The sequence below is a fragment of the Ursus americanus genome, chromosome 1, assembly GCF_024610735.1.
Source record: "Ursus americanus isolate L20-20 chromosome 1, mUrsAme1.1.p, whole genome shotgun sequence".
Classification (NCBI taxonomy): Eukaryota; Metazoa; Chordata; class Mammalia; order Carnivora; family Ursidae; genus Ursus; species Ursus americanus.
In genome coordinates, this window is record NC_142127.1 from 90,012,145 (window position 1) to 90,035,357 (window position 23,213).

The 23,213-nt window shown below is 59.2% G+C and overlaps 1 protein-coding gene across 9 annotated transcripts in view; it reads left to right on the forward strand.

Annotated features, from left to right (window-relative positions):
- SPEG (striated muscle enriched protein kinase) overlaps positions 1 to 23,213 on the forward strand; it is a 55,674-nt gene that overhangs the window by 12,345 nt on the left and 20,116 nt on the right. For 7 of the 9 annotated variants that reach the window (XM_087863753.1, XM_087863765.1, XM_087863757.1 and 4 more), the window contains 13 exons: positions 511 to 1,823; positions 3,654 to 3,797; positions 4,125 to 4,307; positions 13,175 to 13,350; positions 13,592 to 13,680; positions 14,450 to 14,625; positions 17,154 to 17,414; positions 18,443 to 18,601; positions 18,701 to 18,890; positions 18,995 to 19,218; positions 21,632 to 21,751; positions 22,003 to 22,107; positions 22,697 to 22,918. In XM_087863753.1, the coding sequence (XP_087719879.1) occupies positions 511 to 1,823; positions 3,654 to 3,797; positions 4,125 to 4,307; positions 13,175 to 13,350; positions 13,592 to 13,680; positions 14,450 to 14,625; positions 17,154 to 17,414; positions 18,443 to 18,601; positions 18,701 to 18,890; positions 18,995 to 19,218; positions 21,632 to 21,751; positions 22,003 to 22,107; positions 22,697 to 22,918 (3,362 nt within the window). The remainder of the gene's footprint in view (positions 1 to 510; positions 1,824 to 3,653; positions 3,798 to 4,124; positions 4,308 to 13,174; positions 13,351 to 13,591; positions 13,681 to 14,449; positions 14,626 to 17,153; positions 17,415 to 18,442; positions 18,602 to 18,700; positions 18,891 to 18,994; positions 19,219 to 21,631; positions 21,752 to 22,002; positions 22,108 to 22,696; positions 22,919 to 23,213) is intronic. The other 2 variants (XM_087863754.1, XM_045777513.2) reach the window with 1 other exon arrangement.

The following is a 23,213-nucleotide window of genomic DNA, read 5'->3' on the forward strand; positions in this document are numbered from 1 at the left end:
CTGAGATAGGGCATGGCTCCCAGAAGGCTAGTGTCTATTCTTCTAGGGGTATGTGCGGCTGAGGATGGGCAGGGCTTTGGGGGCCAGCTGGGGGCAGGAATGAGTGGGAGGCTGCATTCCTGAGAGGGCCCTTCCCCATCCAACCCTCCTGCCTTCCCTCACCACTTCATCCTTTGGGTCCTAAGCTCATTCTTTCTCTCTCACCGCTCTGTTCTGTTTCTGCTGTTTCCCCAGCTTCTGGGGCTGGGGGGAGGGGGCTGGCCAGAGCCCTGGGGGCTGAGTCTGTACTTGGGCCCAGCCACCAGCCCAATCTTCTGGTGCCAGGGCTGCCAGCCTCTCCCCAGCACCTGCCCTGGCTGTTCCTTCCTCTTGGAGGGGGGAGGGGGGAGGGTCTGACCCATATCACCCCCAAGCCTTCCCAGCATGCCCCACCGTCCAATTTCCATCACGAGCTGAAGGTCTAGGAGGGAGACCCCTAAATCTTCTACCCTCTTCGTCTTGGTTCTGCAGCAGCGTCCCTCAGAGCGGCTTGCACAGGGAGGAGCCTGAGCTTCAGCCTCAGCCGGCCGGTGAAGCCCCACGGCGCCCCGCCCTACCGCCTCCCTCCAGGTCCGCACTGCTGCCCCCACCGTCCCCTCGGGTGGGTAAGCGGCCCCCGCCGGGACCCAGCGCCCAGCCCCCAGCCACCCCCACATCGTCCCACCGGCGCACTCAGGAGCCCGTGCTGCCCGAGGACGCCACCGCCGAAGAGAAGCGAGGGAAAAAGTCCAAGTCGTCGGGGCCTTCGCTGGCGGGCACGGCGGAGTCCCGGCCGCAGACGCCACTGAGCGAGGCCTCTGGCCGCCTGTCGGCGCTGGGCCGCTCGCCCAGGCTGGTGCGCGCCGGCTCCCGCATCCTGGACAAGCTGCAATTCTTCGAGGAGCGACGGCGCAGCCTGGAGCGCAGCGACTCCCCGCCGGCGCCCCTGCGGCCATGGGTGCCCCTGCGCAAGGCTCGCTCACTGGAGCAGCCCAAGTCCGAGGGCGGAGCGCCCTGGGGCACACCCGGGGCCTCGCAGGAGGAGCTGCGGGCCACAGGCAGCGTGGCCGAGCGGCGGCGCCTGTTCCAGCAGAAGGCCGCCTCGCTCGACGAGCGCACGCGGCAACGCAGCCCGGCCTCCGACCTTGAGCTGCGCTTCGCCCAGGAGCTGGGCCGCATCCGTCGCTCCACGTCGCGGGAGGAGCTGGTGCGCTCGCACGAGTCCCTGCGCGCCACGCTGCAGCGCGCCCCGTCCCCTCGAGAGCCTGGCGAGCCCCCGCTCTTCTCCCGGCCTTCCACCCCCAAGACCCCTCGGGCTGAGAGCCCCGCCGCCGCCACCGCTGCCGCCCAGCTGCCCCCTCCGAGCGTCGCGGGGAAGCCCGAGGATGAGCAGGGGAGGCCCAGGAGCCGCGGGTCGGCTGGCAGGACGGAGCTGGGGGAAGGCCCGCAGCAGGAGGTTAGGCGCCGGGACCAGTTCCCGCTGACCCGCGGCAGAGCCATCCAGGAGTGCCGGAGCCCCGTGCCGCCCCCTGCCGCCACCGATCCCCCTGAGGCCAGGACGAGAGCACCCCCGGGTCGGAAGCGGGAGCCCCCAGCGCAGGCCGTGCGCTTCCTGCCCTGGGCCATGCCGGGCCAGGAGGGCGCTGCTGTACCTCAGACCTTGGAGAAGAACAGGGCGGGGCCTGAGGCTGAGAAGAGGCTGCGCAGAGGGCCTGAGGAAGACGGCCCTTGGGGGGCCTGGGACCGCCGAGGTGTCCGCAGCCAGGGCAGAGGTCGTCGGGCCCGGCCCACCTCGCCTGAGCTGGGTAAGGCCTCGGGGAGGGCCGAGAAGGTGCGGAGACCTGGGTGGGAGGGCAGTTGTGTGGGTGCGGTTTCTTCAGGGAAGCTACAGACCCAGGTTCGAGGTTGAGTGAAGGTTTGTGAAGGTCCTTGTGGTAGAACCCGCCTGCTGGTGAGGTAGCGTGCAAGTGTGTTTTGGTGGAGGCTGAGTGGAGCTGAGAGGTGAGCAAAGAAAGGTGCCCAGATGCCTGCATAGGTGCCCTGGGTCCACAGGGCTGCTGGATCAAGGATCTAATGGTGGTGGGAGGCGGTGGTGGAAACCTAAGGAGCCCCTCCAAACCCCACCCCTCTGTGTGGGAAGAGATAGAAACCCATCTCAATAAATAATGTCAGGTCCCAGGTAGAGACGAGCTTTGGTCCAGCCAACTCTGCTTCTATACCAGTACTATCCCCTGACCCATCCATGGCCACGAAGATTGGACCCAGTCTCTCAAGCTAGCCTCTCTCCCATCCTTGAGTCCTTGTATAGCTGAGCTGACTGTGGGCGCATGCCAGCCTGTGTGTCGTCTCCTCGTCTTCCTGTGGATGGTGGCCAACAGCCAGAACACCCCTGCTCCTAATTCTGCTCACCCTGAGCACCAGCTCGGGGTCCACTCCTGGAAGGAGGCAGAGGAAGCCATATTTGGCTTGCTCCCACCCCTGCCGCTTCCCCAGGCCAGCTGCCTCTGCTTACTCACTGCACTCAGGACACCTAGTCAGGGTCTCTTTCACTGCACTGACCACCCTGGATTCTTCTTCAGCCAAACTACTCTATTTTTCATTTAAGGATTACCATCTTCAAGTTTTTAAAGGTAATTAAGTACCTGTCCATCATGCTATTAGCCACATTATCGCATACCACAACACCGGCGCTGTGCGAACCAGGCGCTCAGGGGTGTTAGTTTAATCGGTATGCCAGCTCTGCAAGAGAGGGGGTGTTATTTATCAGCTCCATCTCACAGATAACAAAACAGAGGCGCGGATAGGTTATCTAATTTGTCCAAGGTTAGGGAGCTAGAAAACAGCATAATTGGGATGCTCACTGCTCTTTTGGCTACCTACCAGACTGTACCTTGTCTAGCTTAGAGAATGTCCGAGTTGGAAGGTACCCAGAGGGAGCCACTACAGTGGAGCTTTAGGATATCTTTGTACAAGCTTCCTGTGAGCAGGGAGCACGTCTTATGTCTTGCTGTCTCCCTGGTACTCAGACAGAGCTTAGCGTGCAATGGATGCAGTGGTACTGTTTGGGGGATGGACAGAATCAAAGCCGATTCATGAGGCTCTCAGAGGCTGCCGGACCCACCTGCTGCTCCCTCTTTTGAATCCGGTGGCATCACTAATTTGACAATTTACCCCATGTTGCCCTGTGACAGCGGTATGACTGCTTAAGGCTTGGGTTGCTGGTAGCTTGTACTGCCTGTTTGGAAGCTGGTAACATTCTGTGCTGCTGCTAAAAGCGCTTGCATAAAACAGGGCCTGATCTACCATCCGCAGTGACCGATTTGTAGAAAGACACGCACAACACAGTCCGGGCCTTCCTCCAGAAACCACAGTGACTGTGACCGAAGTTGAGAAGCCAAACTAATGTAGAGTCCTGGCTGCCCTGTCCTGTTTGAGAACCACCCCCCTTCTGTCTTTTCTTCCCTGTCTCAGGACATTCAGGAGAGAGACCCCTTGATCTCCCAACCCCCACCTTCTAGAAGCCCTTCTCTCTGGTTTTGGCTTTCTAAGATCCGAGGATGCCACTATCCCTTCTCCCCCTGAGTCATCCCCACAGGGACCGTGTCCCCTTATCCTGTCACCCATGTCTCCGGCAGAGTCTTCGGATGACTCGTATGTGTCCGCTGGAGAAGAGCCCCTCGAGGCCCCTGTGTTTGAGATCCCCCTGCAGAATGTGGTGGCGGCCCCAGGGGCAGACGTGCTGCTCAAGTGTATCATCACTGCCAATCCCCCACCCCAAGGTGAGCTCCAGGGCCGGGGCCAGACTAAGGTTGAGACAAAGAGAGGAGGAGGTCCCCCTCCCCCAGTCCTCAGAGGGAGGGGTAGGGGAGGAGGGACAGCTGCTCCATGGGGCTGTCCTGACTCCTGTGTATGTGGTAGGGGAACTTTCCCAAATGCCCTAGGAGAGGGGAGGGCAGGCCTGGGCTTCTGTGAATGAGGCGGGAATTCCTCAGGTTTCCCTAGGGTGGGAAGCCAAATGGTTTGGGCTTTGTGTAGGGTGAGGGGAGATTTGCCCCAGTGGGCTACTGTGGGCCATGGCAACCAGTCACACCGCTCCTTCCCCACAGTGACCTGGCAGAAGGACGGGTCTGCGCTGCGCAGTGACGGCCGCCTTCTCATCCGGGCTGAGGGCGAGCGGCATACCCTGCTGCTCCGGGAGGCCCGGGAGGCTGATGCCGGGAGTTACACTGCCACCGCCACCAACGAGCTGGGTCAGGCCAGCTGTGCTGCCGCGCTGGCCGTGAGACCTGGTAGGGAGCCTGTGGGCCCCGGGCCCCGGGTGGGATGAGCAGTGACCCTCCTTCCCACTCCCAAGCCTAGAGCTCAGGCTCTTAGCCAGCGTGCACTGTCCGATCTCACATGCCGGCTGCTCTGCTGGAAGCATACTAAGTGGCTTTGCCTCGGAGAGAGGGCCAGATTCCCAAAGGCACACACCAGGCTGGCCAATTCATGAAGTCACTGAAATTTGTCTTCACGTATCCTCTAAATGCCATCGTCTCATGGCATTTCCCTGAAAATTGTCCTGTGGGGAAAGCAAATTATCCTTGAAGTCTCAGAGAAGAAGAATCTCCCAGCTCAAAGGGCTTAAAAGCCATCAGGAGCCTTCTGAGGTCATTTCCTCTAGAACAGTACCCCTCCCCCCCCACCAGTAAAAAGGATGCTTTTAAGTGCCACAACCTTTCCCCATTCCCTTGGTCCTTCTGTTGAACCCAAAGCCCTAAAGAGAGGGTAGCTGAGAGCCCCTCTCTGGAGATGGTTGTGGCTGAGGCCGCCTTGTTTGCTATTTTTACGAAAGCCCTCACTTGGTGTTGGATTGCTTCCTTTGGGTGTAAGCCCAGTTTCTTTCAGGTTCAGGGTAGGGCTGGACTGGTGTCAGTGTGCATGGCTAGTTCTGCCCATTCAGGTTGCTGGGCCTGACAGTGTGCCGATCCTGGGCAGTGGGAGCAGAGAGGTGAGGCTGGGTGGGCGGGGTGGAGGGGGGAGTGCGTTCCAGAAGGAAAAGACACAGACTCAGCTGCCAAGGATATTAGCATGGGGTCATCAAGCTAGATCAGAGGACCTAGGTTGGAGGACAGTGCAGAGCAGAGGAGCATTGAGCAGTGGGTCAGTGTTACGGGGTGCTGGACTGAGAGGTGATGGGGCCCTGAAGGGCATTGGGATGTAAGAGGCAGCAGGAGGGGCTGGGCATGCCTGGAGGGGAAACAGCACACGCTGTTCCGTCCCTGTCTTTCACTGGACACGACAGGAGACAGGTTACAGAGCCTGTCTTGCTGTGGGCCCAGGACTTCTATACCTTCATGATAAGGGTGATTCTGGTGGTATCTGCCCTGAGCCCCAGTCCTGCATTTGATCCTTTTGTGTGTACCCTTCTGGCTTTGCAGAATAGCAGGCCTTCATCTTCCTTAGCTTCCATACCCCTCCCAGGAGCCCGTGTTTTAGTCTTTCTCCTTCTCCTCGCCCCTCCCAGCACGCTGAATCATGCCGTCCCTCCACGGCGTGCTTCCGTCCTTCCATCACCTCTGGGATCTGGCTTGTGACTCAGCTCCCAGCTCTCCTCAGGGGGCCTGGGGCTGGCTCCAGGACTCTGGTCAATACCTGCCTTGGGCTGAGATTTGGCAAGGAGGATGGGGGGGGGTGCCCCGATACTGGCTTGTGGCCATTTGGGAGCCTTTTAAGGTTGGGAAGGAGGCTTGGGGCAAGGCAGCTGTCCGCTCTTGACTGGGAGCTCTGTGTTTGTCGAACTGAACCTCCCTGCCCCTCAGTTTCCTCATTTGTGTAATTCTACCACCCTCACGAACAAAAGCAAATGTGTGAACGGGCTTTATGGACGCAAAGCTGTAGACAAGTGTCAGCTGTTAGCGTTATGAGGGGTGCTGTTGTGCACAGGGTTCCGCGAGGCTCCAGAAAGCTGCCTTTTCCTTTTCTGCGCATTCTTCAGACTGCGGCTTAGGGACTCCTCCCCTGCCCTTGACAGACCCACAGCCCCAGCTCGCCCGCATTTCCCAGCCTCTGGGTCCTCAGCCCATCGTGGCCTGTCTGTGCCTTCCCCTCACCCCACCCTGGGGAGCCAGAAAGGCGTCATCGCGTTAAGCAGTGGCACTGGGCTTTGCCCCCAGAGAACAGGCCCCATAAGTCATGCTGACTCGGCCCCAGGGCTCTCTTGGCGGAAGCGGACTTTCTTCCCCTACAAGGCGCTGTTTGGTCCAGAGCGCTTGGACAAGAGCCAGTGGACCTGGAGAGCAGCAGAGTGGGTGGAACCCGGGGGCGGCACAGACATTTGGCAAGGGGGGGGTGTCTCAGGCCTGGACTGTGTGTGGATTGAGGGGGTGGGGCTAAGAAGGGGTGTCAGGCAGTGTGGCTGCAGGTGGGGTGCAGGCTGGGGGGGCAGCTGAGGGAGGGAGTGAGTAGTGTCGGATAAGAAGAGGCCTCCTAGAAGTACCTGCCTTTCTTGCTCTTTAACCTCCTACCCTAGGACCCTGGCAACCAGGGCTGGCGGCACAGTGCCCTCTTGGGGTGCCTACCTCAAAGGGGCCTGCTTTGGAGAGCCCACAGATCTCGGTTCCTGGTTGGGAGCCACAGGAAGAGGGAACAGATAACTAGACAACATAGTGGCTCAGGTGCTGTGATTGGAGGGCAGGGTCTGGTTCTCATCACCCCAGTCCTGGGCCCCTTCCAGCCTCGCCCAGCCACCCCACGGAGTCCTTCTGCTGAAGCCACAGTCGTTCTCCCAAAGGGTGTGTGTGTATTGGGGCGGGTGGTTGGGGAGTGTGAGAAGTATGCTTACCTGAAGCTGAGGATTCTTAGCTGCTCACATCTATCACACAAGCATTTACTGATACCGACAGGCTGCCAAGTTCTGCATCTCTCTGGAGAGTGTCCTTTCACACCTGTCCTCTTATTTGAGCTACATCACCCCATATCTGTCCCTTGGAGAGGCACATGATAGGTGGCGATATTCCCATTTTACAGATAGGAAGACAAAAACATGGAGAATGAGGTGACATAGAGCTAGCCCAAGGCCAGCAACCTTTATTGGGCACCTGTAATTTGCCTAGGAACGTTGTAAGCAACAGGTGATTTGGGGATGCTGGAAAGACTTCTGAAGCAAATAAGCCCAGGTGGATGATGGATGAAAAGAATATGAGCAGTCGGCGTGTACTGAGCACTTCCTACGTACCAGGCCCTGTGTTGATTGGGTTACTGCATTCACTCTTGCCCTGGGTGGTAGGTTCCGTTATTTTGCCCACATTACGGATGAGGGAGCCGAGACTTGGAAAGCTGCAGCAAATTGCTCTAGAGAAATGCTGATCAGAACTTTCTGCCATGAGGGAAATGTTCCATACGTGCCCAGTCCAGGGGTGGCAGCCCCTAGCCACGTGTGGCTGTTGAGCTCTTGAAATGTGACTAGTGCAACGAAGGAACTGGATTTTTCTTTTCTTTCCGTTTTAATAAATACGCATGTAAGTAGTCTCGGGTGGCTAGGGCCTATCCTGGTGGGGGGCTCAGCTCTAGGAGCAGAGGGCCAGTCGGGGGCTGATCATGATTTGAAGCCCTGTTCCTGGGCTTCAGAGCCTACACTCCTTACTGTCCCCTTCCCTGCTACTCAGAAGAGGTTCAGGGTTAAGGAAGAATTGTGCTCATGAGCTCACGCTGGGTGGGGGAGCGAGGGAGGAAGACTGTCGATGCCCTCTGTGGGTGGGTCTGATGGGGAATTTTCTCTCCTTCCTCTCTGGCCTCCCCACCTCCACCATGGCTGTGATCCGGCGCCGTCTCCCTGCATGCCTGGTGTGAGCACATTTGGCTCACCTCCAGCTTGGGCTGTGACGGGGCCCTTTGGGTGCTGGTCAGGAGGAAGGGGGAAATGGGGGCTCCATCCTGCTACCTTCAGTCGTCCCTCAAGCACAGATCTTGTCTATTTGAACCCAAGGTTCTAGCATTTTCCAGATGAGACCTTGGCCTCTTCACATTTCCTTAGCTGGCCACAGTTTTCTCACATCTGTGAGGTGAGGGTCTGTATACCCCCTGGGCTACTTACTTGGTAAGATTTATGAGGCTCTGTGGGGATGAGGACGTAGCTAAGGATTTTGGGCCGGAGGCTGTGGCTTTTCAAAGCTCATTCTGGCCCCACCAAATGACTGATACTGTCAGAACAGAACAGAGTTTAGTTACGGGGGGTCAGGAGTATAAAAGGACACAGCATGGTCCCTTGACCAGACTCAGCCCTTCCTCCCCACTCCCGTCTTCCAGAAGCAGGTTGCCCCTGTGGGGTGTCTCCCAGGGCTGCTCCCTCAGAGTGGGGTTGTCACGCTCAGCCTGTCCGAAGAAGGGGCACCTAGTCTGCTGTGGGTGCTAGTGCTTTATCTGGCACAGAGCAACCCCACGTAATCACGCATGGGGAATGAACTGTTTCTAGGGCTAGGTCAGGCCGACTGTGGTGAGTCCTCTCGGCTTCCTTGTCCATTTGAAACCAAAACAGAAACCTCAGCACCACTCTTCTACTCTAGAAAGGGTGATCCCCACGACAGCTCCTGTGCGTTCCCAGCCGCAGGCCGGCCTGCGTCTCCCTTTTCTCTCGGTCTCGCTGTCTTCCACGGTGGCGTGACCACACAGACGGTTAGAGGGATCGCCTCTGGAGACGGTGCCCATGGAGCGCGGGTTGGGACGGGCCAGGACACGCACATATGAGTGCTCGTCAATTCCTGCATGTCACCCCTCCCTCTGAAGCCTCGAGGAGCTCCCCTTTGCCTGCAGAGTGAAGGCCAGACTCCAGAAGCTGGCCTCCACCGTCTGGACCTGAGGACGACCCAAGGGTGTCTGGAGGCCGCTGAGGCGGTGGGAGGCACCTACTCCAGCTGCCTCGGGCCTTGCTTCTCTCAGCTTTGCCCAGTTGGGTGGCCAGCAGGTGGGGCTACATAACGATTGTCTGCACGTTCTTGCTGTCTATGAATATTTGCTCCTGCAGCTTCCTCCTCTGGAAAGACTTTTTCCCTTTTTCCTGCTTCAACCAAACTCTTGATTCCTATACCACCCTTTCCCTCAGTTACCCCGTCTTCCCTGAGCCCAAAGGCATCTGCTGTCTGTGCTCTGTGGCCCTCACCTGCCCTTCTCTTGCCTGCTCATTATTCCTGCGCGCTGTTCTAGTTGTGTTTGTATGGGGATTGTCATCCCTCCCAGCCAGAAGGCTCCCCAGATCCTGACCGTGCTTTGGCCACTTCTTAGCCCCTGTAGCCATACCTGGAGGCCTTCCTGGATAGTCCGGGGCTATGTGGACTGCAGGATTGTGTGTGAGGTCGTGGTTCCGGGGGGTAGAGATCTGTGTGACTTTCCCAGCCCCAGGAACAATCCGGCTGACCTGCAGAGGCTGGGCCAGATGCGAATCTGTGGGGGGTACTAATGAAACCCTGGGGGTGGGGCACAGCAGTCTGGGGTTTAAGCTCCGTCCTAATGCACCATGAGCCTTGAGAACCCCTGCTGTAGAGTCAGGGACTTTGCTCAAGATGGGAGGCCAGGTGGTGCCATGGGGAGCACATGGGCTGTGGAGCCAGACCTCTGAGGTTCAGAACCCTGCCCTGAGCTTTAGTGGCTAGATAAGACGGAACTCACCTCTTAGGGTTGTCCTACTCCCATGAGGATCACGGGGGTCCCTAAACTTCCGTGTGCATAAGAATCACCTGGAGTGCTTTTTAAATTTTTTTTGAAGATTTTATTTATTTATTTGACAGAGAGAGAGAGAGGGAGAGAGCAAGCACAAGCAGGGGGTGGCAGGCAGGGGAGAAGCAGGCTCCCCGCTGAGCAGGGAGCCCAATGTGGGGCTCGATCTCAGGACCCCAGGATCATGACCTGAGCCGAAGGCAGCCGCTTAACCGACTGAGACACCCAGGCGCCCCACCTGGAGTGCTTTCTAAAAATGTAGTTTCCTAACCTCTGTTTTAGGAAATCTAATTCTTTAGGTCAGAGTAAGCAAGGACCAGGAATTTATAGTTTAAACAGGCTCCCAGGTGGTCCTGATGTAGGTGGCTGAGAAGCCCTGGTGTAGAAGGCCTTTCATGTAGGTGGCTGTGACTCTGTTTACCCTTAGAATGTCTCAAGGGATATTGGGACCAATATTGAGCTGGATGCACTGGTGTGGGGAGGGAGAGCCCCCCCCCCCCAACACACACACACACACCTTGAGGGCTCCCTCACACCTGTATTTTCATCAAGTGAGGCTGACCTGGGAGGAGTGTTGAAAGGCCGCTTGTGTGCACAGAGTCAGCATGTTTTGGGGGTGGTGGGGTGTGTAGGGGCAGCACTCACATGGTCGGCATATGTGCATGTTAGGTTTGGGGGAGCACGTGCTCCCCACTTCCTGGGTGGTATAACGTTTCCCACAGTGAGAGCCAGGCTGTGGGTGGAACAGGGCTGAGATATAGGGACTGGCTACAAAGATGGTTTTGGTGGTGGGGCTAGTAGAAAGTGGGGTGGCACCAGAGCCTGGTGTGGAACCACAGAGGTTTTGGGAGCTGGAGACAGAGATCCTCCATCTCAGAGGGGGCCTGAGGACCCTGATTTGTGTGGATGCCCCCAGAGTGCAGTTCCCCTAACCACCACCAGGGGTCTCTGAGGCTCCCTGCAAACTTTGCCAATCTGCTTTAATCTCTGTTCTCCTCTCTTGGCCTGTGAGTGCCTGCAGAGCCAACGAACCTGGAGGTGAGCCTGGAGGTCAGCAGGCTCCATGGCAAGGAGGGGGCTCCCGCCTCCAGGGGCCATGCCTGTGGTCTCAGCATCAGCTGGTGGCTAAGCCCCTGGCAGATGTTCACCAAATGCCATTCTGACTTGCCTCCCCACCTCCACCTCAAGACAGCCAACCTGAGTGGTGGGCCCCCCTCCTCTGCCAGTTCCCCCTCCTCCTTCACTGGCAGTGCTGGGAAACACAGGTCATAGCTTGGGAATGTGGCCTTGGGTTGCGGGGGGGTGGTGATAAGAGGAGAAAGAACGGGGGGCTCCTGGGTAGCTCAGTCGGTTGGGCGTTCAACTCGATTTCAACTCAAGTCGTGGTCGTGGGGTTGAGCCCCACGTTGGACTCCACAATTAGTGGGGAGTCTGCTTGGGATTCTCTCTCTCCCCCCTTCATGTGTGCATGCGCGCACTCTCTCTTTCAAATAATAGATGAAAAATCTTTTAAAAAGGAGGGGAGAGAAGGCCATGTGACCTCTCTTCCACAGCTCCCCTGTTCTGCTGCTGATCTCCAAGCCCCTTCCCCAGCCCAAGTCCAGATGGCTGCTAGTCGTGGGGTGTTACTAGAAGCAGCCCTTGCCTCAGGACCCTTGGCCCTGGTGGGGCTGACAGGATTCCCCTGTCAGAGGTGGTAGGAGGAGAGGTGGGTGCAGGCCCAGTGCCCCTGGGTGGTGCTGGCCAAACCTGCCATGGCAATAGTGGGGAGGCAGAGGTGGGATTTGGGGCCCCTTCAGGTTGAGGGGGGTATTTCTGGGAAGGAGGCCAAAGGTCCTGACAATTCTCTGATTCTCAGCACCAGAGAAAACAGGGTATGGCCTGGCTCCAGTATTTGAGGCTTATCAGCACATTCCCACGTGGGGATCTTGGTGGCTTGCTCAGAACAGGGGGCATCCTAAAGGCCATCTGCCTCCAGTGCCTCATGTGGTGCGTATGTCGGAGTGAAGGGCTCAGGGCAAGCATCTTGGAGCTGCGGTGTACCACCACTCCCGTCTTCTGCTGGGGACTGAGGCCCCGGCACTTTGAGTTGAGGCGCCAGTGAGGGGGCTCTGCTCTTGTCAGGGTCCAGAAACTGTAAAGAGAGAAAAGGCAGATCCTGCTGCTTGGGAATGAGCAGGGTGGCTAAATACAGCCAGGCTGTGCTTGCTCTGCCCCTCCCCTCTCCTCCCCCTCCACTCTAGGCTGGGCTGCTTGTGGTCTCAGCAGGCACCACCTTCCCGGCCAGCTGCTGGCCTGCCACCCAGCCTGTCCCTGCCTGGCCGGCCCCCACCTCCTCCTTCCCCTCCTCGGGCTCCTTCCCCTCCCCCAGGCCCTCGGTGCAGAGCCTCAGCAGGGTCAGTGGAGTGAGTGGGGCTGGGCAGGCTGGGCTCCTGCTCCCTGGGGAGCCGGGTGGGGTGGGCAGTGGGCAGGCAGCAGGAGGGCCTGGTGCCAGGGCAGAGCCTTCAGGACAGGCGCAGGCTGGGGTCTGTGTGCAGAGTCTCGGGTGAGTTGGGGTGCAGCCCGGTGGGGGACTGGACCACAGGGGCTTGGGGTGGGGGAACCAGGAGGAGGGGCCAGGGGGCTGTGGCGGATTCATGTCTGTATTTGGTAGTCGGATAGGAGCCAGCTCAGTGAAGCTGGGCCCCTGGCCAGTTGCAGGGGAGGGCGTCAGGGCCCTGGGGACACCCCTCCCCCAAAGCAAACACTGGTGCCCCCCTCCCCTTCCCCAGTCTGAGTCGCCCTTCTCTGTGGATGACTCAAACTTTTTTTCCATCCCCTGAGAGTTTTGGGGTCCATGTTCTAGGGCTGGGGCCAACAGGTGCCCCTGGGGTATCTGGGGCAGGAAGCTGAGAAGGGAGAGGGGGAAGGGCAGGCTGGACAGTGCCGCCTCACTGGCCCTGGCACTGCCCAGATGGGGCTTGTCGGAGGTGTGTGTTCCTCTGCACCAGGCCCAGCTCACTCAAGAAACGGGTGTCCTGGCTGTACCACTCTGGGGACCATCTGCATTAGGGGCCTGCAGTTCCAAGCCAGGAATGTGGGTTCCCTGCTCCAGTGGAATTTCAAGTCTCCCATCGGGCCCAGGGAAGCCCCTCTGCTGCCTGTATCCCTTGTCCCAGGCTATTCCCTGTGGTTCCCTTACTCAGGAGGTTCCACAGTGTCAGTGTTAGGAGAGTCTGTGGAGAGCAGGATTCAGGGGCTCGTGGACAGGAAACATCTGAGCAAGGTCACTCAGCAAGCAATTAGGAGCCCCATGAAGCAAAGTCAGGGCAGGGCTGGTCTACCTCCTGGGCTGTGTGGAACATTCCAGACCTTATCAGGTCCTTGATCTTGGGCTGATCTATCCAGCTCTCTCATTCTTTCTGTCCCTCCTTCCTCCCCTGGCGTCTCTCTCTGTGCCACTATCTCTCCTCTATCTCTTTCCCAGGCGGGTCCACATCACCTTTCAGCAGCCCCATCACCTCTGACGAGGAATACCTGAGCCCCCCAGAGGAGTTTCCGGAGCCTGGAGAGACCTGGCCCCGCACCCCCACCATGAAGCTCAGTCCCAGCCAGAACCGCCGCTCCTCCGACACTGGCTCCAAGGCACCCCCCACTTTCAAGGTCAGACCCCTGAGGCCAGCACCCAGCCCCTGGGCACCCCCATTCCTTCATGTGTGCCCTTGTTCTTGGGGCCACACCACGTTCTAGCAAGACCTCGAGCTTGGCCCCATTAACCCTTCTTATCTGGAGCCAGCCCCAGTTAGCCCGGTGTGGAAGAGGCCTCTGTCCCAGAATCCTCTGGCCCCCAGGAGCCGCAGCTGGGCCTTGAGTGTCTCCCCTGACACCTTGGGGTCCCCTTCAGGTCTCCCTTATGGACCAGTCAGTAAGAGAAGGCCAAGATGTCACCATGAGCATCCGTGTGCAGGGGGAGCCCAAGCCAGTGGTTTCCTGGTGAGTAGCAGCCCGCGGGCAGGCGGTGGCCCAGTGAGGCCTGGCTCCGGGTGGAGGGGAGTGGATGCTTTGTGGACTTCCCTGGGATCGGCCCAGCATTCTCATCCCAGGTCCAGTGGTGTCGCTCCCTGAACGTGCCCCTGCCCCTTTGTTCAGGCTCATTCAGGGCTTCTCCTTCTGGGGTGGGTTTAGGGTAACAAAGGTCTCTTCTCTGTTCTGCACTGGCCCAGCCCCATCAGGCGACAGCAGGGGGATTTTTGAGGCCCGCTCTGCGCCCAGCCCTGTGCTAGGCCCGGACATAACCATTCGTTTCTGAGCTGCCAGAGCCCGGCAGGGAAAGGTGGGCCTCGGCTACAGTGCTTTACCCGGGTGCCTGGAACCTGGTTCTACTTAGTTTGGGTCCTCGTTTTCATTTGTAATTGATTTTCTAGTCTGTGTGATTTTTTTTTTAACACTGTTAAGTTATTTCTTATCCCTTTTGGCCAGTGGGAAAGCTTTCTGTTCGTTATCAATTATAAAAATAAGACACAAAGACATTTCAGAACTATCAAGAGCCAAATAGTTGTGGTGAGGTTCCAAGAAGGGTAAGGTCCAAGTAGGCAGAGGTGTTCTGGAAGTTGCTGGTGGGGGTGGGTGTTGGCAGAGTCAGGGCGAAAACTTGGCCCTGTAACCCGGGGGACAGATCTGGGAAGTGGGTAGATGATGTGAGGAGCCTGCAAGGGCAGGTCGGGACCTGGGCCCCCAGGCTGAGTTCTTGTCCCTCCAACAGGCTGAGAAACCGGCAGCCCGTGCGCCCAGACCAGCGGCGCTTCGCCGAGGAGGCAGAGGGCGGGCTGTGCCGGCTGCGGATCCTGGCCGCCGAGCGGGCCGATGCTGGCTTCTACACGTGCAAGGCGGTCAACGAGTACGGCGCCCGGCAGTGTGAGGCCCGCCTGGAGGTCAGAGGTGAGTGCCTCACACTCTCCATGAACCCCCCCACCCCTGGCCCTGGCCCTGGCCCTGGCCTCGTCCCTGTGCAGATGCCAACTTTCACACAACCTTGGTCGGAGGATGTCACAGCAGGCCTTAGTGGGTTGCATATGTTGTAGTTGAGTAAACTGAGGCCTAGAGAGGGGAAGTGACTTGTTCAAGGCCACACAGCAAATTGTTCAGTGCTCAGCCTACTACACAGGATGGCCTTCCCTATGCTCAATCACACCTGTCCCTGATGCTAGCCAGAGAGAGACCCTGCTTCCTGCCACCAGCTGTCCTCTCCCCACACTCTTCCAAACTTTTGTCCCCTTGCCCTTTCCAGGCTCCTCCCTCACACCCACCCTGCTTCTCTCCTCTTGCCCCTTTGCCCTCCTACCCGTCCCATTGCTGTGCAGAAGCCATTGTGGTTGGAGGTGGCAGTGGGGAGAGTCTGATAGCTGGACCCGTTCGGAGGGGCTCTTGGGGTGACTTGGGCTTGAAGCATTGCAGGGACCCCAGGGGTGCCAGGGTAAGCAGGACCGTGGCATGTGGAGAGGGCTAGGCCCCTGGAGTTGGGGCATTAGGGCAGGGGACCTTTCAGGCAACAGGGATAACAGGCAGGCCTGATCCAGGCTGCCCTTGGGGGGCTGGCGGTTTTCCTCCCCAGGGCTGACCATTAACCTTGCCTTCTACTTCACCCTTCCCTGTGAGCAGCTCAGGGCTGGGGAGCCCCTCCTTAGCTCCACACTCAGCCATCATCCCTTCCTTCCTGGTAGATGCCAGCTCGGAGAGCTTCACAGGATACCCCCAGCCCCAGATGGAGCTCAGACCCTCATAGTCATGGTCACCTCCACTGGACCCTGCCTGCCTCAGTTATCTGCCCAGTGCCTCCTGTTCTTGGGGCTGCCACCTCCTTGGTCTCTGAGTTCTTCAGCTCTCCCTGCACCCGAATCTGGCCCCTATTCCCTGGCCCGTTCCTTCCCCTCCAGGGTCTGGCTCTGCCTTGCTTCTCTGTGTTAACTCGTGTCTCAGTGCTTCTCTCTCTTTGGGATTCCTCCTGACATCCCCTAGGCTTTGAGTGCCCCTGATGCCTGTGAATGCCTTTTCCCTGGTTGCCCACGGCCTCTGCCTGTCCAGGAACCCCGGAGACCCGCGCAGCCTCTGGCTGGCTGCCGGTCCCTCCATCCCCAGGCTGATCTTGGGGGAGTGGAGAGAGGCAGGGCGCCCTGACAGTTTTAGAGACAGCTCTCCACGCAGAGGGGCCCTAGCCAGGTCTGCGTGGTGTGCGTGCGTGTGCGTGCGTGTGCGTGTGTGCGTGCTGCACTAACCTGCCGCTTGCTGACTGAGGTTTTTGTCTGTACACAGGCGAGTGAGCTCAGGGGGCCACCTGCGCTCCCCCCTGCTACCCTCCGAGCCGCGCCCCTGTCTCAGGCACCTCTCGGACCTCGCTGTGTTTCACTGCCTCCTGCCCACAGACCCTGCCGGCCCGCCGGCCCGGACCCTGTCCCAGCCTCCCATTCCATCCCCTCCCCACCTTATGCAGCATCCTGGGATAGCCCATGGGCCCCTAGGGACCCTTCCCCCCCAAGTGGACATATGGCTGGGCAGGCTGGGAGCCCCCACATGGACTGAGTGCCAGGAAGGGGCAGCCATGAGGGGTATCAAGACACCTCCCCCCACCCCGTCTCTCCCTGCAGGGGAGCACCCAGCGAGCGCATGTGCTACCGCTGCTACAGGCCCTGTCTGTCTATCTGTTTGTCTGTCTGTGTGTCTGTGACAGTCAGGGAAGGGTGCCTCTTAGGTGGTGTGGGGTGAGGCAGAGCGGGAGAGGACAGGGCATGGCATCGGCAGGCTGGAGGGACCCAGAGAGGCAGGAGGCTTTGACAAGGGGCTCATGAAGTGGGGGACGGGGCACTCACCATTCCAGAAATGGGTTTCGAATGGCACAACACTTTCTATTTCTCAAGAGACTAAAGCCAGAGGCCCTCAGGCCCTATGCTGATGAGGAGGCCTGACGGAGTCCAGCTCTGGTCAGGTTTAAGGCTCATCTGGGGCTCCCCTGTTCACTGTCAGGGCCCAGGCTGCTCTGTCTGGGAATGAGGGTGTTAGCCAGGCTTGGCCAAAGAGTAAGGGCCTGCTGTCGTGGGTGTGGAGATATTTGAACAAAGCTGTTTCTTAGCTCAAATAAAGTCCAGTTTGTACCCAGCTGGTGTGCTGTGTTGTTTTTTTTTTCCGCCGCCGTCTCTGCCCCTACGTGGCCCTCTCAGATTCCCTGCCCTCGATTCCCTCCCGCTTCCCCTGAGTTCACCCTCCCTGGCCCAGCTTGGGGTGCCCTCCCGAGCTAGGCCCCAGAGCTCCTTGCTATCCTGGTCGGGCGGGCGGGCTTTCCCTGCCTCCAAAGGAACAAAATGCATCTCTCTCTCTGTATCTGTCTGTCTCTTTGTGTGTGCGTGTGTGTGTGTCTCCCTCGCCCCGTTGTGTCTCTATTCTACGCGTGCCCCCTGCGGCCGCTGTCCCCCCAGCACATCCTGAAAGCCGGTCCTTGGCCGTGCTGGCCCCCCTGCAGGACGTGGACGTGGGGGCCGGGGAGATGGCGCTGTTTGAGTGCCTGGTGGCGGGTCCTGCCGACGTGGAGGTAGACTGGCTCTGCCGAGGCCGCCTGCTGCAGCCTGCACTGCTCAAATGCAAGATGCATTTCGATGGCCGGAAATGCAAGCTGCTGCTCACGTCTGTGCATGAGGACGACAGCGGCGTCTACACCTGCAAGCTCAGCACAGCCAAAGGTAACCGCCCACTCAGGCCCTGCGGCTGCCATGGGGGCCCAAGAGCTGGAGGGAGGGGACTGGAAGTGTAGGAGCCGGGCAGTGCACCTGCCTCGATCAAATCTGCGTATGGAGTGGCCCCTGGCACAAAGAGCCTTCTGTCCATGTGAGCTGGTGTTCCCATAGGGAGCCAGTCTGCTGTGGTCTAGCGAAGCCACCCGAACTTGGGTTCCAGTTCCCGCCCTGCCACAGACAGCCACGTGACTTTGGACAAGTCACTTCATCTCTCTGAGCTTTAGACTATCCATCTGGAAAAAGGGATCATGAGACGAGCTACCTTGTAGGGGGACCGGTGGGATTAATGAGCTAATGTATGTAAGGAACAAAGTACAGCACAAGCCTGGCAAAGGGTGGCACCTAATAAATGTCAACCATTATTGTTATGAATGACATCTCTGACCCTGGTCCCTGTCCTCCTTCGAAGAGCAGAGATAATGCCTCACCAGCTCCTGGTGATGAGCGCCTAAGGTGACACTGGAAGCCTTTGTAAGCAGGAGGGGATCTGATCAGCAGAAAGGGCTCTGATTTCCCCCAGAAGACTTTTTGTGGGGTGGTGTCTTAGGGCCAAGGAACATCGCTCTGGGTCCAGGATGGGTGGGAGGGCACCACCCAGGCACAGAGGAAAGTTTCCCCAAGGGCAGGGGAAAGGTGTGGAGGAGGAACTGGGTTTGGCTTCCAGGCCCCTCTCCTACAGCTGAGCTGAGCTTCATTGTGAGTGGGCAAGGGGTGATGAAGAGGGGCTCCTGTTGTGGCCCTGGCCACCGTGGCAGCCCTGCCGCCCACCCTTGTGAACCTCCACCCTCCCGAGAATGCCAGGTCTTAGGGTCTTGCCCACTGCCTGGCTCCGGTGTCTGGGGACTAACCCTAACCCAGTCTCCAGCTCTGGGCCCAGTTCTCCTTTCCTGCCCAGTACGATTGTGGGCCCTTCGGGTTGGGGTGCCTGGGACTCCGTGGCCTTCCCTGCCACAGTGCTGACCCCTCCCCACTAGACGAGCTGACCTGCAGCGCCCGGCTGACTGTGCGGCCCTCACTGGCGCCCCTGTTCACTCGACTGCTGGAGGACGTGGAGGTGCTGGAGGGCCGAGCAGCTCGCTTCGACTGCAAGATCAGCGGCACCCCGCCCCCTTCTGTTACCTGGACTCATTTTGGTATGGCCCTCCACCCTGCAGATGTTGGGGGACCCCTAAGGCCCGGAGGGCAGGGCCCCTCTATGAGCCTGCTCTGCATTCCTGCTCCTCCTCCCCCAGGCCGCCAGGTGGAGGAGAGCGAGAACTTGCGGCTCCGGCAGGAAGGAGGTCTGCACTCTCTGCAGATCGCGCACGTGGGCAGTGAGGATGAGGGGCTGTATGAGGTCAGCGCGGCCAACACCCATGGCCAGGCCCAGTGCTCGGCCCAGCTCTACGTGGAGGAGCCTCGGACGGCTGCCACCGGCCCCAGGTATGGCAGGGCTCCTGGGGTGGCCGGTGCTGTCTCTGTGGTGCCCCGGCCCCGAGGTGGGAGGCGCTGCTCCCGGCCTCTGGCCATCCATGTCGTTCTTCCAGCTCGAAGCTAGAGAAGATGCCATCTATCCCCGAGGAGCCGGAGCAGGGTGAGCTGGAGCGGCTGTCCATGCCCGACTTCCTGCGGCCACTGCAGGACCTGGAGGTGGGCCTGGCCAAGGAGGCCATGCTGGAGTGCCAGGTGACCGGCCTGCCCTACCCCACCATCAGCTGGTTCCACAATGGCCACCGCATCCAGAGCAGCGACGACCGGCGCATGACACAGTGTATGTGTCCAGGGAGGAACCCTGGGGAGTGTCCCCTCCAGCACCCTCTGCGCTTGCAGTGCCTTCACCTTCTCCCCGCCCTTGAGCCTTCCTTTTCTAGCCTGCTCAGGGATAGGGCGCCTGCGGGAGGGGGGCACAGAGGGGCTATGAGGTCAGGGCCTCCTTCCTTGAGCTTCACAGCCCCACGTGTGGAGTCGCCACTCGGGCCCGGGTGGCCCTCTTAGCACGTACTAAACAGGTGGTACTGCTTGCTGCTGGCCAGCACTGTGGGCAAGGTTACAGAACCCGTCGGTGCCTCAGTTTCCCCATCTGCAGTAGGCTCATGATAAGAATTAAATCAGTTAATACATACAAAGTGCTTCAAGTGGGGCCTGATGAATAGCTAGTGGTCAGTAAATGATCATCTCATTATTACTGCTATTGTTGCTTGTTCGTAAAGCAGTGCGGCTCACGCCTTCCTGGAGAAATTTCGGTGAAAAGGCCGGCATGGGCAGCGTCTGGCTCCAAAAGGCCGCTTGGCCAGGGTTATTAACAACAGCAAGTAAAGGAAAGAAGCCAGGGGAGGAATACAGAGGGACGGGTTCAGGACCCTGTGCTTTCCGCCAGGGCTATTTTTCCCAGAGCGTCTCAGTTCCATCCTCGAGGGAATCTGAGTCTCGTGATGGGTTCCTCGTACAGCTGCAATGTGACAGAACTCACCTTTCTTAAGCACTTTCTGAGCGCCAGGCCCTGGGCTCAGCCTCCTCATCAAGGCCCTGTATGCCAGGTAGTCGTATCCCTGTTTGCAAACGGGGAAACGGAGACTTGCAGAGGGACAGGGACTTGCCCGAAGGCAGGGACAGACCCTCTGACCCTGGCACCCACTTCCTCAGCAGGCTGCCCCCCACCCCAGGGCCCCACGCTCACACCCCATTCTCCAGAGCCACCTCTGTGGCTCTGACCCTTCCCCTGGCTGCTGCCGCTGCCTCCTCAGGCTCTCTGCTCAGTCTACAGGCTTCCTGTCTCTCATTCTGCTTGAGGCCCTGGGTGGCTGTCTGTCTCAGGCGTCCCTGCTCTGCTCTGTATCTGGGGTCGGTGGCAGCCTCTGGTCTCTCTTCCTTTATAAATAGTGTCAGCGGAGATAAATGAATGGGTGACTGTTCCATGTGGAGATAACCGCTCGGAGAAGGGAGGGGTGTTTGGGGATGGCTGTGACGTGCAGGAGGATAGGCTGGCCTCTTCCCCTTCGCGTCCCCGCCTGAGATGGCCTCCTTATCATTCAGGGATCACAGCATCAAGAAGGAAGTTCAGAATCAGACGGAAGCAAGTTTAAGGCATGGCTCCATCATTTATTAGCTGTGTCACCTTGGACAAGTCCATTAATGTCTCTGATCTCATTGGGAAAATGAGGATAATTTTGCAGGGTTGTTGAAAGGATGATGGAAAAAAAAAAAGCATGTCAAGTAGCTGGCGTCAACTGGGCACAGAACAGACAACTCTTATTATCATTTATAATATTACATCCTTGGCAGTGGCTACGTGTAAGGCATCGGGGCCCGGGCCTGACAAGACATGTCGGCTCTGTCTTTAAGCAGCCATGGCACGTGCAAGTAGAGAGGAAGGGCTACCCCGCCCAGTGTGGGCCTGGCACTGGAGGTCCTGGGAAGAGAGTCAGGGGTACAAAGGGGGTGCAGAGGAAGCTTCCCAGGCTGGCACTCACTTGAACTGTGTCTTGAAGAAGGAAGCCTTAGGTAAGGGAGGAAGATTCCAGAAGGGAGGAATTTTGTGAGGAAAAACCCGGAGATGGAACTCCTGTGGCTTGTTCAGGGACCCTCTGGCTTGTTGGGGTTAGAGGAGTAGCAGGAGGAAGGACAGGAGACGTGGCTGGATGGGCCCTCGGGCTGAGGGCTTGGGATGCTAGCCCGCATGCAGGAGGTGCCTTTAAGGTTTCCAGGTCAAGAGGTAGCATGCGGTGCCCTTGGTGGAGTGTGGACCGCCCGGTGGAGGCGGTCATGGGCGCTGTGCTACAGGTGGGACCAGCAGTGGCCGTGGGGACAGAGAGGGGACTGAGGGAGTGGCCTTAGGAACAAAACTCGGTCAGCCCTTTGATACCCAGGTGGGACCCCCAGAGGTGCGGAGATGAGGGGCGGTCAACAGGATCAGAGCTCAGAGGGGGAATCAGTGTGGAGGCAAGACGAGAATTTGCTGGAGGGACAGACAAGAGGGGCCGGGCCTGCAGGTATAAGCTTGGCAGCCCGGATTTGGGCTTTGCTGCGGCGTGGACATGCTTCTTGCCTTCTGCCCCACTCTCGCCCCCTTGCCTGCTCCCTGCAGCCAGTAGGGGTAAAAGGCCAGGCCTCTGGGGGCATGGGCCCACCCCTCAGAGTATCCTTCTGGCTCAGGCCCAGTGTCATTGTCTCCCCCCACCCCCCAGACAGGGATGTCCATCGCCTGGTGTTCCCTGCTGTGGGACCTCAGCATGCTGGCGTCTACAAGAGTGTCATTGCCAACAAGCTGGGCAAGGCTGCGTGCTATGCCCACCTCTATGTCACAGGTGAGGCAGGCCCCTCCCAGTCCGCTGCACCCCCAGCTTGGCCTCCGGCCCTCCACAGGGCCCTGGGTGAGGGAGGGGCCTCCACACCAGCTCCCTTCCGCTCGGACCCTGGGGAGCCATCCGGCTTTGCCCCCAGCCCTGTGGCTGTGCCCCCAGCCCCCAGCCCCCAGCCCACTGTCCTGAGGCTTGAGGATCCTGAGGAGCCATTGGGCCCTGAGGGACATGGCAAACCTCCAACCTGTGGCTTTCAGATGTGGTTCCAGGCCCCCCAGATGGCGCCCCGCAGGTGGTGGCTGTGACCGGCAGGATGGTCACACTCGCGTGGAACCCTCCCAGGAGTCTGGACATGGCCATTGGTGGGTCAGGCCTCTCAGGGCTGTGGGGTGAGGATGGAACGTGGGCAGGCTCAGGCAGGGGCACCGAGGGAGCCAGGCTCGCGGGCACAGCCCAGCGAAGCATACCGGTGGAGGGTAGGAGTGGGTGAAGTGCTGGGAACGTGGCCAAGAGCCGTGTGGCCGGTCCCCTCTCCAAGGTGGATAAAGCCATGGCTGCGTGTCAGGAGAGGCCACAAAGGGGCCACCACATTCCCTTTCTCAGGGAGACTGGGTGCTTGGGTCATGATCCTGGGAATGCCCTCCCCTTCCCTGTGCATGACTTGTCCCTGCTCTGTGCCTCAGTTTCCCCACCTCAGGTAGTAGCAAGGAACTGGGATATGGGTTAAGCTCCCTCCGTCTGTGTGTGTAGCTGGACCCCATGCCTGGCATCTTGTTGGCTCTGAGCCTGGCTGGCCAGGCCAGTGGTTGGAAAGAGCAGGTGGGGGGGCAGGCAGAAGCCACAGGAGAAACTGAGGCAGGTCCTCAGAGCAGACTAATGAGTTTCAGGTCCTGAGCCAGCTGGTTGGGGGGTTGGGTGGGGGGCTGTCCCAGCAATGCCCACCTCCAGCAGCTGCTTCCCCACCAGACCCAGACGCCCTGACCTACACCGTGCAGCACCAGGTTCTGGGCTCCGACCAGTGGACAGTGCTGGCCACGGGCTTGCGGGAGCCTGGGTGGGCAGCCACAGGGCTGCGTAAGGGGGTCCAGCACATCTTCCGGGTCCTTAGCACCACAGTCAAGAGCAGCAGCAAGCCCTCGCCCCCCTCCGAGCCTGCACAGCTCCTGGAGCACGGTGAGTCTGGGTACTCCTATGGAATGGGGTGGGCTGGAGGCTACGGGGCCAGGGAGCTGGGTGTTGGTGGTGGAGGCTCAAGGGCTGGTCTGGTTCCTGCTCTGGTGGGAACAGCGTGGCTGGGGGCGACCTCAGCCAGTCCAAGCGCTTCTTTCTCCTGACAGCAGCATGCACAGTAGTGGATGAGGCTGAGGCTCTGCGATCAGATAAGCTGTGTGTGGCGAGGGGTGAGGGCATAGTCCCAGCTCCGCCACTTCCTGGCTGTGTGCCCTAGACAAACTGCTGAACCTCTCTG